This window comes from Lynx rufus, unplaced genomic scaffold (genome assembly GCF_022079265.1).
Source record: "Lynx rufus isolate CCGP_SWC_20201006 ecotype Redwood Valley unplaced genomic scaffold, mLynRuf1.p SCAF_11, whole genome shotgun sequence".
Lineage (NCBI taxonomy): Eukaryota > Metazoa > Chordata > Mammalia > Carnivora > Felidae > Lynx > Lynx rufus.
The window spans coordinates 15,640,423-15,654,223 of NW_025814825.1; the positions used below are offsets into that span (position 1 = coordinate 15,640,423).

Below are 13,801 nucleotides of genomic sequence, written 5' to 3' on the forward strand. Positions count from 1 at the left end.
AGTTTCTCCCACTCCAGTGAGGCAGACAAAACAGAAAAATAAGGATGTTTATTAAGGACATTTCTAGCCCACAGCCAGGGCTCATACTCAGCTCTATGAGCCACTGTCCAGCCTCATCCCCATTCAATGTGAATGACATTAGGGAGGCCGGGCCACAGGTAGATCCCATTGATCCCACAGTGGGGGGGGGGGGGTCCCTCCCATAGCCAGGTATAGATAGATATACTGCTGAGAATGAAGAGGGAAATCACTGGATTAATAAGTTCCTCTACACCTTGCCTGGACCCTTTCATTCTCACCCACCTTCAAAGACCATGGGTTGAAGGTGCGTAGTACCATGATGTGGGGTATCAAGGGAAGCCCCTTTATAAGACCCTAGAGCTATGGGAAAGGACTGCCCTTTCCTTCTCAGCCATCCCAGGCCTGGGGGCCACTGAGGTAGAAGGGGCAGGGGCTGGGCCACTCTAATACCCCTTGTGGGCCCTGCTCTGGGCTTGCCCTTTAGGGTAGCGGGGCGCTTTTGCTGGTACAGGAGGCCTGGACATCAGCCCAGACTGGAATGTTGCAGTTCTTCCCGAAGCCATGAGGGCACTGGCTGTCCAAGCCGGCTTAGCAGCTTCGACAGATCCAAATTGTGGTTCCGGAAAAAATCCATAAGAAAAAGGCGGGACTGAGAGGAGAAAAATGGAGGCAGAAATGGTAAGGAGTGAGACGCAGGATGAGACCTCAGAGGTAGAGAGGGATACCTTGACTGAGGCTTTACTCACCTCAGTGTCCATATCCGGATACCTCCGGCCTTTGCTTTTGCCCAGACAACGAGTCTTCCCACCTTCAAGTCCCTGGCACCAGAATCCCTTATCTTCATCAAACCTGCTCAGTAGCAAAAGGGCATTAATTGGTAGGGAGAAAAGAAAATTCAAGCCCCATAAATGTATATTACCTCTCCCAGCTCACAGGGACACATGTCTCTTCCAAACAGACATGGTCAACCTGTTTCCCCATTTCCCCGATTCCTCCTCCCCTGGGTCATGCTCTCCCACCTGAGGGTCCGTGTGTAGTTCAGAAAGGGTGTGATACCCAGGAACTTCTGGATGCTCTCCATTGAGGCAGCTGGGTTGGTACGCAGCTCTTGCCCATCCACAATCAGCAACTAAAGGGACAGAGATGTAGTCCCCTCTGTATTCCTTAGAAGCCTCTAGGCTGAAGGGACAAAGAAGGGAAGGGGGACCCCAACAAAGGCTACTGGGGGGCATGTACCTGTCCAGAGGGGTAGTAAGTCAGCCAGCGCTGCAGATGGGTGGAATAGTAGCCAGGGACAAGACAGCGGTTCTGCAGGGAGCGAAGTGCCAGAGGGGCCTGAGAGGAGGCTGAAATCACCTGGTAGAAAGTATAATTCAGAGCAGCTGGGTCTCCATGTGCTCGCTGGTGCTGAAGGACAAGGAATAGGAAAGGATGGGTGATTTGATAGAATTATTCTGCCCTACTCTTGATTTGATGAATACACAGCATAGGAATCCCACACCAAAGCAATTTAGTTTCCCTACCCTCTTCCTTTCTGTCTCTAGCAGTCACCACCTCCCTCACTTAAGCCCTAATGTATCCCTAGCTTCAGACTCACCTGATACCAGGAGTAGGCCCTGTCAGCAGGGTTGGTGAGCACAGTGATGATCTTGGCTCGTGGCAGAAGGGCAGCCCCCCGACGTGGTACAACCTCTGAGTCAAAGTAGGTGGCACTTTTTTCAAAGAGAAAGTCAGTGCTGGCATTGGAAGGGACAGGGAAGAAGTCCATGTACCTAGGAAGTAGCACAGAGGAGAGGCAGAGAATTTGCAGCATGAAGGGGCCAGATACCTGCACTGGTGGAAGCTGGAATGAGGATTTGGAGGGAAGGGAATGTTCCTCTGAGAAGCATTACAAAGGGTCCCAGTCTCACCAATCAATACCCTTGTGGTAATTAGGGCCGTTGAAGAACTGAATCTCCTCAAAGGTGCTGGGGCTAGGGAAGCTGCTAGTCACAGCTGGGTGCAGGCTCAGGAAGAAGTGAATAGCTGTGGTCCCTAAATGGGAGAGAAGGTCGAGGCTATTTTGGGAAAGAAGCCAGATCAACAATATGAATTTTAAGGAGGTGAGAAAATAACCACTCTGAGTAGTAATATCCCCTTTGGACAAACTAGAGTGAGAGAAGGAAAAGACAGCGCTAGACCCAGGGAAGTTAAAATAGTAGTTCTCAGCCTTGACTGCATCAGAATCACTTGTGGATCTTTAAAAAAAACAAACCACAGATGATTCTGATTCAGGATTAAGAATCACTGTCTCAAGAGACTGGATTAAGGAGAGGTGGGTATGAGAAGGGAATTCCTTGGCCAAAGAATCCTTTGGGCTTAAGGAAGGGCAAGAGAAGTTGGCTAAGGACGATTCACCTGTTTTCTGGGGTCCCACAATCAAGAACTTGGGTAGCCGATCACAGGTTTTCTCCTTGGACCAGATATCTTTGTGCCTCTTGTCATCACAGGGATTCTGAAGGTGAGGCCAAGAATCAGATGTTTCATCTTTTCTTCAACTCTCTCCACCCCCATCACGTCTCTGGTCAGCCTGAGCTCCAACCATACCTGCCAAAGGGGGCTTCGCTCTTGAGGGAACAGTTCAAAGTACTTTCGTGCAAGAGGGACAGGAGGAAGGGTCTGTAGGCGCAGCCGTGTCCAGCATTGAAGGAAACGCACCAGGCTCTCAAAGGTATACAGGCCCAGCCGATCATTTCCATAATTTGACAGATGGGTCATAAAAATGCTGATCTGCAAGAGGGAGCCTGCGTGTCAGAATTAGAGAGCCTACCCCACCTCAGAATCAGGCTTGGTGAGCAAAGTTCCCAGCCTACATACACTTCAGCTCTCCAATCTTCTAGCCCTTCCTCTCAGCACCTTACCGGATTAAGCAGCACTGTCAGAAAGAGCTCTCCACCTCGGATGCTCCGGTCTAGTTCACGAGAGCCTCCAGGATATTCATTATAGAAGATTGTGTGAGTGAAGAGTCCACACGTCTGCCGTGGTAATACCTAGAAGAAGAAGGAAAAAACAAACTAACATGAGATTTGAAAGGCAGAATGAAAAATAAATAAGGGACAAAAGACCTAAGGCATTAGGATTCCCTGGGTTTGTAAAGTACTGAGTTACACCAATAAAACTCTTACTATGTGCATTATGACTTTTCACCCCTTTACCCCCTATTATGTGAACTTGGACTGGCAGTTGAGAGGACACAGGTCAGTGCAGGTTGGTGGCTGTCTAAATGTAGGAGTTTGATTCAGGTTTGTATCAGGGGTCCCTCACCATAATGCCATTGTGAATGAAGCCACGGCGGTAGCGGGCAGGGCGGAGATGGGGATATTCCTCAGTGCTGGTCACCTGGATGCCCCACACAGATTTCCAGGCCTCATAGAGTTGCGTGTGGATGGGGTATACACCCGAGTGGTGGGGGGCCACAGCATACCCCAGATCCGTGGGAATCCCATGTTCCTGGGAATGGCATAGATTCTCACCAGGACCTGGTGAGGTTCAGGGAGTAGAGGGTAAAGAGGGTGGGGATACCTCCACAGAAAGAAAAATGGAAAGGGTAGGGAAAGGGCACCCCATTAGGGGAAGGTTGAAAAGGAATCATTATGTCTGGGAAAAAGTATGGGGAACAGATCCAAGGGTCTCACCAGAGCAAACTGTTTGTTGAGCCTCATCTGGTCAGCCAGCACGGAGCGATTGTGGAACAGGTGTGGCTGCATGTGGCTCCACATGTGGGGGAACCACCAGAACTCTTTGCGGTGCTTCAGCAGCATGTCGTCCCCTGCATCCTCCTCCTCTGTCCCTATGACCACACACTGACCACTGACCACAGCCAGTCAGGCCCTGTGCCCTCCTCTGTTCTGCAACAACACTGACCATCTTCCATTCTTGGGATAAGATTGCTGACTTCTGCCCACCTGAGACTATTTTGCCCCACTGCTGACTTGCTCTTCAGCCACCCATGCTAACCTAAATTCATATCCACCGCTAGCTCCTCACCATATTTTGACCCCAAACCCTGCCCCTTTTCTCCAACTTGCCTGCCCAGGAAGATGAACAGTGAAGGGACAGTCCAAACTAAGACAGATATGCTGAAGGAACAGGGGAATACACTCACCAGTATGATAGAACTTGCCCGAGAAGCCCAAGTTGAAAGTGAAGTTGGGGACTAAGGTCCTGAGTTTGTTCTGGGTGGTCAACAGAGCCTGGGAAGAGTAGCAGGAACACAAGAAATCATGAGAGCAGACTGATCAGGAGAAAAATGAGAAGTAATGTTCTTCCTGCCTGAAAAGGGCAGGGAGTATACCTATGACAAGCTCAGAATCAAAGGAGTCTGATAGGACAGAGCTTGAAACAGCTTCTAAGGAAAGAAATTTGAGTCAGGAAAAAGACTGACCTCAACATCAGCCACCTTCATGCGGGTACCTTCCTTGCCCACAAAGATGTCATCAATGTCTACCAAGATGTAGCGGTCAAGGTCTAGGCAGAGGCGCTTGCCAGTGAGGTATGCAACAGCATCAACAAAAACAAGTTTGTGGAGCCAGAAGGAAAGGCCATGGCCAAAGAGCACCCGCTGGATGCCATCATGAAGCCCCAGGTCTTGTACGACAGTGGGAAGCCGGGTCCGGCGAGGCACTGGTCCTGGCACAGGGGATTCAGCTGGCCGAAGGCTGGCAAGAAGCACTGGTTCATATGTGCTATGATTGGATTGGAAGATGGTCCAGTCATCACCAGGCAGCGGCCCAGGTTCCAGGCGGCTGGGGCGTGTGAGATGCAGTAAGGGGGCAGAAGGATTCACTTGGTAGTCCCGGAGCCCCAAGTTTGAGTGTAGGAAAAGGGGAAAACCCTTGAGCTGGGCACTCAGTAGGCTATGTTCATGGGCTCGGAAAAAGCCAATGATGCCCACACCGTACTCCACACAGTACCGGTCTAACAGTTCCCGACTCCAGGCATCCAGGTTGACATACTTGAGCAGGTTTTCATAAATGACCAAGACATAGCGGCCACGGGTATGATCAGTCAGTGTGGGCATGTCCCCTCGGCCGGGTGCTAGCTCAGTGCTATAACGAAAACGACTAGACTCCAAGATGGCCACAATCTCCTGCCCCAGCTGTGAGTATGCACTCTCCACAAACACAAGGACCACAGGTTCAGTTCGAGCTGTCTCTGGTGGCCTGGGGGGCCGTGGTGGGACTGGTGGACGTACAGGGCCAGGGCCAGCTGCCCCACCACTGCTGCAGTCTCCCAAGGGCAGGGGCAAGGGTTCCTTGGCCTTGGGGCTGGTGGATACGTAGTAAGCCAGGAAGCCCATGGAGCCCAGACTGAAAGCGATCAGCAGCAGTATGAGGCGGTGCAGTTCCAGCTGCCGAGCTGGGCGTACCACCTTCCACAGCTTGAGCATGGCGGGGAAGGGGAGGCAGGGATGGGGTCTACCTCAGGGGATGGGAGGTAGGAGTTCTATAGGCTGGGCTCTCTTAAGAGGGTAGGATAGGAAAGTAAGGGAAAATGATTTCCTCAGGGTTAGTTCCCTGAAAAGTTGGAGCCAACTCCCCTTACTTTAGGGTAGGGGAGTTAGAAGGGGCAACGAGGGGCAACTGGGCACAGTCCACTGGTCTCAAGTCACCATGGCCCCCTGGTCCATGGCTTCAGGATGCAAATCTAGCCAGGCTCCACTCTTGGTCCTGCTGAGCTCCTCACATTAGAGGTCAACAAAGTTCATAATCCCTGCCCTCACTATCTGTAACACAGAAAAATCAATGGGTTACTTCTCCACCTGAAAGTGTATCATTAACCCATTCCCCTCTTCACCCATCTCTCTTACCTCCTGCTCACAGGATGATTTGTTCTCCAAAAAAAAAAAGCTCCTGTAGAAGAACAACACAATCTGAGTCTCATACCTTCACTTCACAGCTTGTTGCCTTTCTTAGAATATAAATTCTCCTTCCTGAGCTAAACTCAGAGCTAGAGCAGTATATTCAAGGGCTGGAAGGGAACAAATCTCCCATCAAAAGGAGACCAAACAGCTCAGGAGGGTGAAAATGAACCTGCTCTGGAAGAAGTTCCCAGCCCACGACTAAGCAGTTGGCCAGCCAGCAGGAGCTCTGGTCGTCCTGTGAGGAAGGGACAGAAAGCCCCACAAGTCCCGTGCTCCAATGAAATATGAGATAAGAGGAAACTCATGAGTCTGTTAATCTTCCTCATCAATCAAACCCAACATCACAAGCTAGAAGCACTAACGAACTTGTAGTGAGAACACTATCATGGGGGGTGGGGAGATTCGAAAGGTAAAAGAAATGGTGCTACCTAATCATTCGATTCACTTCCAAACCCAGAAACTCTCTATTACTTGTGAAAAATTACTCATTCCCTGTCCTTCATCTCACCTGCACGAGTGTCAGAGAGGTGATAAAAATGTAGCCCCAGGGCAGACCACATCACTGGGGCCTGAGAGAAGCCAGAGGGCTGAGTCCAGTCTGTCTTCCTATCACTTCAGTTCACCTTCCTAACTTAGCCTAGGTGATTCTATATCCTCATCACTGAACAGCTCAGAAGGGTCCTGAGCTAGCCTATGGAGACATGAGGGATTGAGTCCTGTTACAAAAGGATAGCAAACTTAGTGGGGCTGGATGAGAGCTACAACAGCTTAAGTCATACCCAACCAGTAAGAAAGGGGTAAGGACAGTGTGATCAGAAAACAGTTTCAGGGAGACCTAATTTTGGAGACTGTTTTCTTAAATATATAGACTGCTTCTAGAAGCTTTATTGTTGTTCTCTCCAGCTTAGCCATTCCTAGTAAGGCCAGGGACTGGCAATCCTTCTCTGCTACCCACTCCCAGGCATATACATCTCAGGGGTGAGATCAGGCAGAGACAGGGTTCCTCAGAATTGAGAGAGATGATTTAAGAACAGTTCAGCTTTGGCCTGGGTAAAATTGACATGAAAAGAAAGCTGGGGAGAGGACTGAAATAGTGATGGGAAGAGGTGAATCCTAAGAATTAAAGGAAACTCTTTAGGGAAAACACAGTAGTGAGAAGTCCTCACTGACACGAAGTGGACACTCAGGGTGTCTCCCCCATTACTGTTAAGAATAATTGTAAATAGTGAGAGCTTACTCTTTGTCAGACATTCTTCCAAGAGCTTTCCATATATTTAATGCTCACATCAGCCCTGGAAGGTAGGTAAGAGGCAGACACTATTATTATCCCCATTTTACATGTGAGTAATTTGAGGTCCAGAGAAGCTTAGTCACTTGCCCAGGATCACACAGCTCAGTCAGTCAGTGGAGGAACTGGGATTCAAAGTCAGGCCTGTAGAGCTCCACAGCCCGTGTTCTTAACCACTGCATGTTGGCTTCACACCTAGAAGAAGCAGCAATATTTAGGGAAGGGGTGCTGAGGGAGCTATTGGGGTCGAGTGTGGGATGGGATGACAGATACCGAAGTAGGAATGCGGGGAAAGGGTTGCTGTACGTGTGAGCAGCAGCGGGAGGTTTCTGAGGCAGAAACCAAAGGGGTCACCCAGGCCTGGGCTGGGCGACAGCACTAGTGAGAGGAACCAGGGAAGGCGGGGAGACGAGTGGTGCAGATGCCGCGGGGGGGGGGGGGGGTACCGAGGAGCGAGCGACGTGGGAATGCGGGGCTGCCATACCAGGAGTCACGGGTAGAGGGTCCCTGCTGAGGGGGACATGGGGTCACAGGTGGATATGAAGGGAGCGCCAGATGCGGACCGGGCAAGGGACACGCCGAGGAGAGCTTGGGGTGACATCGAGGCAGGCATTGGGCTGGGAGAGCCCCGAGGGGAGGAGGAGCCCCCTACTGAGGGAAATGAAGCAACTACGAGGGAGGCTAGTGGAGGGGACGCAGGAGAGGGGAGCGCTGGGCCGCGCTGAGGGCCGCCCGGGACAACCCCGCGGGTGGTTATGGTGGCAACACTGAGGGGAAGTCTGTGAGGGGAGGGACTGCGGGAGACCGTGGGTGGGGGCCACCCTCTGAGTGGGGGGTGGTTACCCTCAAGGGCGGCTCACCCGGCGGACTAGGCGGCGTCCCCGCTGTCCCCGGGCTCCGCCGCGTCCCGGGGCTGCCCGGCTTCCCAGCTCTCGGGGCCTTGGGCCGCGTCGCGGCGGCTCCGCCATCTCCGAGAGAACGCTCTGCCGCAGCTGGGCCCAACCACCGCTCCCACCCGGGGTGGGGGGAGGCGGCTCGCTGCCGCTCGTGACGCCCCTCAGGTCCCCGCAGAGTCCGGGCCTGGCAGCTGCACTGCCGAGGTGCTGGGCGGCCGAACAGTCCTCCGTAGCGCTCGGTCGAGCCTCGGCCTCCGAGACGGCGGGCTGCGCGCCCCGCCCGCAGAGGCGCACCCCCTCCTCCCCGCCCGGTGGCACAGTCTGGCGAGCGTCGGGCGCCGCGGCTCCCGGGGCAGGGGCGGGCCCAGGGTTCGGGCTCGTCCACTCAGCCCTGCGAAGGGGGAGCCGAGTCGGGCCACTGAGGGGCGAAGGGGGCGGGGCAGCCCGTGACGCGGGCGGGGCCCGGGGGCGGGGCGAGACCCCTAGCCCGCCAGCTAAGGGTCCACATCTTTTCTCTCCACCCCAAACTCGCCTCAGCAGCCCAGTGGGCCAGTTGGAGGTTGATGAGTTTATGAGGAAGTTTTATTTTAAAGTGGGCCCAAAGGGAGTGGGAGAAGCTACATCTCATCTGAAGGCTTGTAACCCAGGCTGCTCAAATCAGCCTTTGGCCATAAGCTTCCAACAGCAGTAACACAATGGACTGTTTAAAGGTTATTTTATTAAATATCTTCAGTTCAAGGTTTCATTGTAACAAAGCTATGAAGGGTCTACCAACATTCAGAACAAACACTAACTATTTTTAAATTATTTCTATGTCATCATGCAAAAATTCTGCATCAAATGCCTTCCATTTCCTGTTTAAAAGGTGATTTTTTTTTTTTATAGTCTATTGTCTATAGATGCTGACATTAGCCCCAGAAGAGGAGTAAGAATGCTAAGAAGTGGGGCTGGAGCAGCCATATGAAGCTATGGGTCTTAATGAACTCTAAGACCATTTGTCTTCAAGCCAGCAAAACCAAACCCTGTGGTGAAGGCGTCTGCGTGCTGGTACTGCAGGCTGCAGGGCAAGAAAGGGCTGGGGCCCAGGGGCTGAGGCATGCATGAGGTGCTCAGAGGAGCCTGGCTAAACCCAAGCACCAGCACCTGTGAGTCTGCTCTCTTCTCAGCTGGCTCCAAGGTAAACCTATAGCTCTGCCTCTTCTCCCAGCTCCTGTGCCTCCTGAAGATAGTTCAGGAAGCTGGGATTTACCCACCTTTCCCCCAATAGTGCAGATATTTGTGCAGATAAGTCTGCATAGTTGTTCTGGGGGAAACCAAGGCCATGACCAGTTGCTCCTCCATTATCTTCTCTGCTATCTGCTTAGGGTATAGATCTTTCCTTCCTGGAATGGAACTCCTTGAGCACAGAGAGGGACAATGAATGTAGGAGCCTTGGCTCTGGACACCTCTTTTGGGTACATGCAGGTGAGGGGGGGGTGATGCCCATGCAGATTGTCCAGCAGTAAGTCATATACTTCAGTTGGTCAGTAGAGAGGCCTCTTTAAAGAGAACATCTCTTCTTGCCAGAGCAGTCAGGTCAATCTCAAAGACAGGTAAAGAGATGGGCGTGCAGCAAGGGAAGAGTAAGAAGGGAGGCAGTCCTGAGGGCAGCCTGAATGCATAGAAACAACCATCAACTCAATCCCGCTGCCTCACTCCTCCCATCCCACAGGGGCACTTGGCAGAGGGCCCAGGCCCAGATGAGGGTCAGCACGGGGACCACCACAATGAAAAGTCAAGACAAAGATGGTCCAAATCGGCACAGAAACAGAACTGCCAAAGGCAGCAAGGGGAGCCCTGACCAGGGCCTGACTCTCTCCTTGCTAAGTTATAAGAAAACAAACACAAAGCAAAGCAGCAACCCCTCCCCTTTCCCAGCTGCAGGTATTGGGCCTCAGTATCAGGGCCCACGTGCATTGTGCATCCTATAGAAATGGATGAGTAAGTGAGTACATGTCAGACTAACACGAGGTTTCTCAACAGCTTTGTGGCGGACACACTTCTGCAGCACCAATTCTCTTCCTTTCTACACTAAATGGAACAGTACAGCAACGTCCAGGCCCTCAGTCCCGAGGCCACTGCTTCTCAGCTGCCTCCACACCAGGCTGGGAGCTCTGCGTTCTCTCACAAGTAGGTCTGATGGCCACGATGTTCTCATCAGCCTCATTCTAGGCGCTATGCAAGTTCAGAAGAAGTCCATTCCTAGACCTGGGGCAGGCAGGCCACCTCAGGGGCTGCAATCACATCACAGCCCCCAAAGCTCTGTCAGAGTTCTTGCCTGGTCCCCTGAGTCCACGGAGGCCAGAGGCCGAGCTCACCTCTTCAGGGCTGGTGGGTGAGCCGGCTGCTCATGCCAGGACGGGTGTCACACAAACTCCTGCCTTCTTGCCAGCCCAAGGGCTATCGGTGGTTTTAAAACGCATCATGGTATGGATTCCATTTTTTTTTAAACAATCTTTTTTTCTTTTTTTTTCTTAAATGTAAAAAACACCTCGGTACAGCAGAGACAGACACGAAGGGCGGGCGGGAGGGCTGCATGCAGGGGCGTGCATTGGCTGCTGCCGCTTTGTAATTTAATTGTTTTAAACCTCAAACGAACAGGACTGCCGCTGTCACTCAGGCCCTCCAGAGCCACTGGCTGCGAAGGTTTGACCTCCGGCTGGGATCTCCTAATGCCCCTGTCAAAGAGGACAGACGTGGTAACAGAACAAAGGACAATAAGCACACAGATGAGTTCCAGGGACTTAAACACACTAGACACATGGCCAAGTCTGCCTGAGAAGGTGGAGGATGGGGAAGAAGCTAGCATTTAAATATAACATTGCTTCACATTTGCTAAGCAAATGCTTTACTTCTGAGTATCTTATTTAATCCTTACAACTCAATGAAGTAGGTACCACTCTTTCTCTCTTTTTTGACAGCTAAAGAAACAGGCTTAGGGTAGGGAAGTAACCTGTCCAAAGTCACCCAACTTAGAGTCCTAGGGCCAGACACAAGTCTGTCTGACAGCCTTTGCCACTCCCCTGGGATGATCCATATCTCTTCCCCTAGTGCCACTTCTCAACCTCCTCTTCCTCCTCTGATCCCATCTGTCCCCCTCCTCCCCCCCCCCCCCACCAGGTGCACCTGTGGCTGAGCTCACTGCAGCGGTGCAGCAGGGGCTCCTGAGCAGTGATAGTGGACATTGAGCCACTTGCCATCCCGGCGGTGCCAGACCCGGGTCTCCTCCGACTGGCTGGTGCGAGGCCGACCCTGCCCATCGATGTACTGGGTGAGGCGGATGTAGGCGATGCAAGCTGCGTCCTCCCCAATCACGTGGACGTGCGGGTTCAGGATGGTGGTGTGGATGGGCTTGCTGTTCTTGGATAGAACTGCAGGGGGCAAGGCAGAGTGCAGTGGGTAGGAGGGCATCAGGCCTGGGCACTGACATTTTCCTCCCAGCCTGCTCTTCCAGGTCTCACCCTCTTTTCCAGCAACCGTTCTGGGAGTCCCTAAGTCCCCCATACACCAAAGGCCAGGAAACCCCGTAACAGTAGTCTCAGTTATCCAAATGGAAGAAAGAGGTGGAGAACAATGATAATAACAACTACTACTTTAATCAGACATTGCACTAGGGGTTTTACATACATAAACTATTATTTCTTGGTCAATATTATTTTCTTTATTATGAAATAATGAAGCAGGCTCAAGGAGGTTAAGTAATTTTCCCAAATCACACAACATTTGAACTCAGGACCATCTGACTCTTAACTAAAGCCTATGATCTTTCCATTCTTCCAGGCCGATGTTTAGATTTCATAAGGGTTGGCTTGACCCTAACTGGCTGCAGAGCAAAATCAAGAGCTTAAGATTTCAAAATTGATTTGTGATTTGGAAAAAAAAAAATGTCCAAAGTTAAAATAGAATCACCAAAGCACCAAGCTCAGGATATTCCTAGGGTTCCCAGATTCTGCTGCGGGAAGGCCAAAAGAAGTTGGATTGCCATTATCAGCGAACACTGTGAACTGTGTTGCTTTTAATGAGATTCACATTTTAATTCATTTCAAATGTTAGACAGGGTCTACCTGAGACCCTCCCTAGGGCTTCTATAATCTCTGAAACTGCTTCTGGCTAACAGAATTACTTAGATAACCAAGGGTTTACATTTGCAGCCGACATGGAGAGGATGGTAGTTAGTAGAAAAAAACTGTGACAAAAAAAAAGCCACAAAAAAAAACAAAAAAAAACAAAAAACAAACAAACAAACAAACCTCAGGGCAGGATGGGGGAAGGCCCAGGATAAAATGGGAAAGAAAAGAAAAAAAAAAAAATAGGGAGGAGGAGGGTGCTAGAAAGTGGAGAGAAAGACAGGAGGAGGTGGTGATTCATCTTCTTATTCCCTGGAACTTCCACGAACTGTCCAGAGTCCAGAGTATACAGCCCCTCAGCCAGGACTGCTTCCCTCCATATTCAGGAGGCCCCAGCCACAACTTCTGATCTCACAAATCACCCACAGTGCCCTGCTACTTGCTTGTACATTCTTATCCTGGTTTTAATTTCCTCTACTGTGAAATCTATACATACAGAGCTTCATTACTACTTGCTGACATCATCTCAACCTAATCTCAGTGGTTTCCAGTCATTGTGGAAAGAGGTGAGGCTTAAAGAAATCGTGACCCTGATTGTGCCACAAAGCAGCTGCAGAATGACGGGGCATGTGGGGCTCTGAAGCAAGTCCTTCAAAGGTGTCAGTTTAAGACCATCCTCAGGGCACAAGGAAGCAAACACATAGAACAAGGTGCAGCCAAGCAGGTCAAATAAGGGAAAAGCAGGCAACTGGGAAGAGGAGATGGTGAGCAGGGACAGAGGCAAAGGGGGTAAAGGGTCAGGCAGGAGTATATCAGCAGCACGAACCCACTCACGATTCTCAAAGTAAAACTTATGGAAATCCATCCCCTCCACGAGGTTACCAAGGGCCTCAGGTTCAAAGGAAGTGAGGCCTGGATCGCAAATCTTCCTGCAGAAAAAAAAAAAAAATAGCCTGTCAGTCTCCTATAGGATTACTTGTCTTTCTTCCTTGTCAGTGATGTCTGTCCTGCAGCATGTTAGCTGCGGGCTAGGTCTGACAAGATGGCTAAGATCTTAGGGTCTTACCCTCTCAGCCCACCACCAAGACACCATGGCAGGGGTGGGGAATGGGGGTAGGTGGGGGTGGGGTATTATCATAGAGTATCTATCTGGGAGGGATTCCAGCCCAAGGGCCTGGTATATAATTCAAGCATTGTGCCCAAGGCCCAGCCTTCCCTTTTCCCAGGGTCCAAGCTGATTTTGGGGAAGAGGGAAGGCTTCTAGAGTTGACTTGGGTCTCAAGGAAATGGGTCTCTACTCACGTGTAGGCTTCAAAGTCCCCATTGTTGATGGCCTCAATCAGTTGTTCTGTGATCTTAATGATCTCCTGTTTCCGCACTGTGGGGGGGGGGGGGGGAAATCCAGCAATTTACCTGCACGGGACTGAGGAGCTCCCAAGTGACAGAGAACCCTCCCCAATCCTTCAGAGAATCCCCTGTGATCTCTGTGACAAAGACATCCCTCTTCTCTGTCTTTAACATTAAGGCCCTCTGCAGAAGAGTGAGCCCACTTTTCTCTTCATTCCTTCTCTGTTGTCTGTAGAGCTAA

General features: G+C 51.2%; 2 protein-coding genes across 13 annotated transcripts in view; both read right to left on the bottom strand.

The window, feature by feature from the left end:
* Window positions 1-33: 33 nt before the first annotated feature.
* On the bottom strand, window positions 34-8,708 carry NDST2 (N-deacetylase and N-sulfotransferase 2). The gene is made up of 16 exons (XM_047072977.1): window positions 8,072-8,708; window positions 7,161-7,406; window positions 5,870-5,912; window positions 4,445-5,785; window positions 4,166-4,253; window positions 3,696-3,850; window positions 3,325-3,510; window positions 2,922-3,050; window positions 2,608-2,790; window positions 2,419-2,515; window positions 1,932-2,055; window positions 1,619-1,793; window positions 1,258-1,428; window positions 1,041-1,150; window positions 768-870; window positions 34-670 (listed from the first exon to the last, which is right to left on the bottom strand). The coding sequence occupies exons 4-16, from the start codon at window positions 5,447-5,449 to the stop codon at window positions 545-547; spliced, it is 2,652 nt and encodes an 883-aa protein (XP_046928933.1). The 5' UTR covers window positions 5,450-5,785; window positions 5,870-5,912; window positions 7,161-7,406; window positions 8,072-8,708; the 3' UTR covers window positions 34-544.
* A 97-nt stretch (window positions 8,709-8,805) lies between these two features.
* CAMK2G (calcium/calmodulin dependent protein kinase II gamma) overlaps window positions 8,806-13,801 on the bottom strand; it is a 78,135-nt gene continuing 73,139 nt past the window's right edge. For 9 of the 12 annotated variants that reach the window (XM_047072987.1, XM_047072984.1, XM_047072986.1 and 6 more), the window contains 4 exons: window positions 13,516-13,591; window positions 13,048-13,142; window positions 11,273-11,517; window positions 8,806-10,824 (listed from right to left, as the gene is read on the bottom strand). In XM_047072987.1, the coding sequence (XP_046928943.1) occupies window positions 11,285-11,517; window positions 13,048-13,142; window positions 13,516-13,591 (404 nt within the window). In that variant the 3' untranslated portion in view covers window positions 8,806-10,824; window positions 11,273-11,284. Of the gene's footprint in view, window positions 10,825-11,272; window positions 11,518-13,039; window positions 13,143-13,515; window positions 13,592-13,801 lie in introns of those variants that run through there. The other 3 variants (XM_047072989.1, XM_047072985.1, XM_047072990.1) reach the window with 3 other exon arrangements.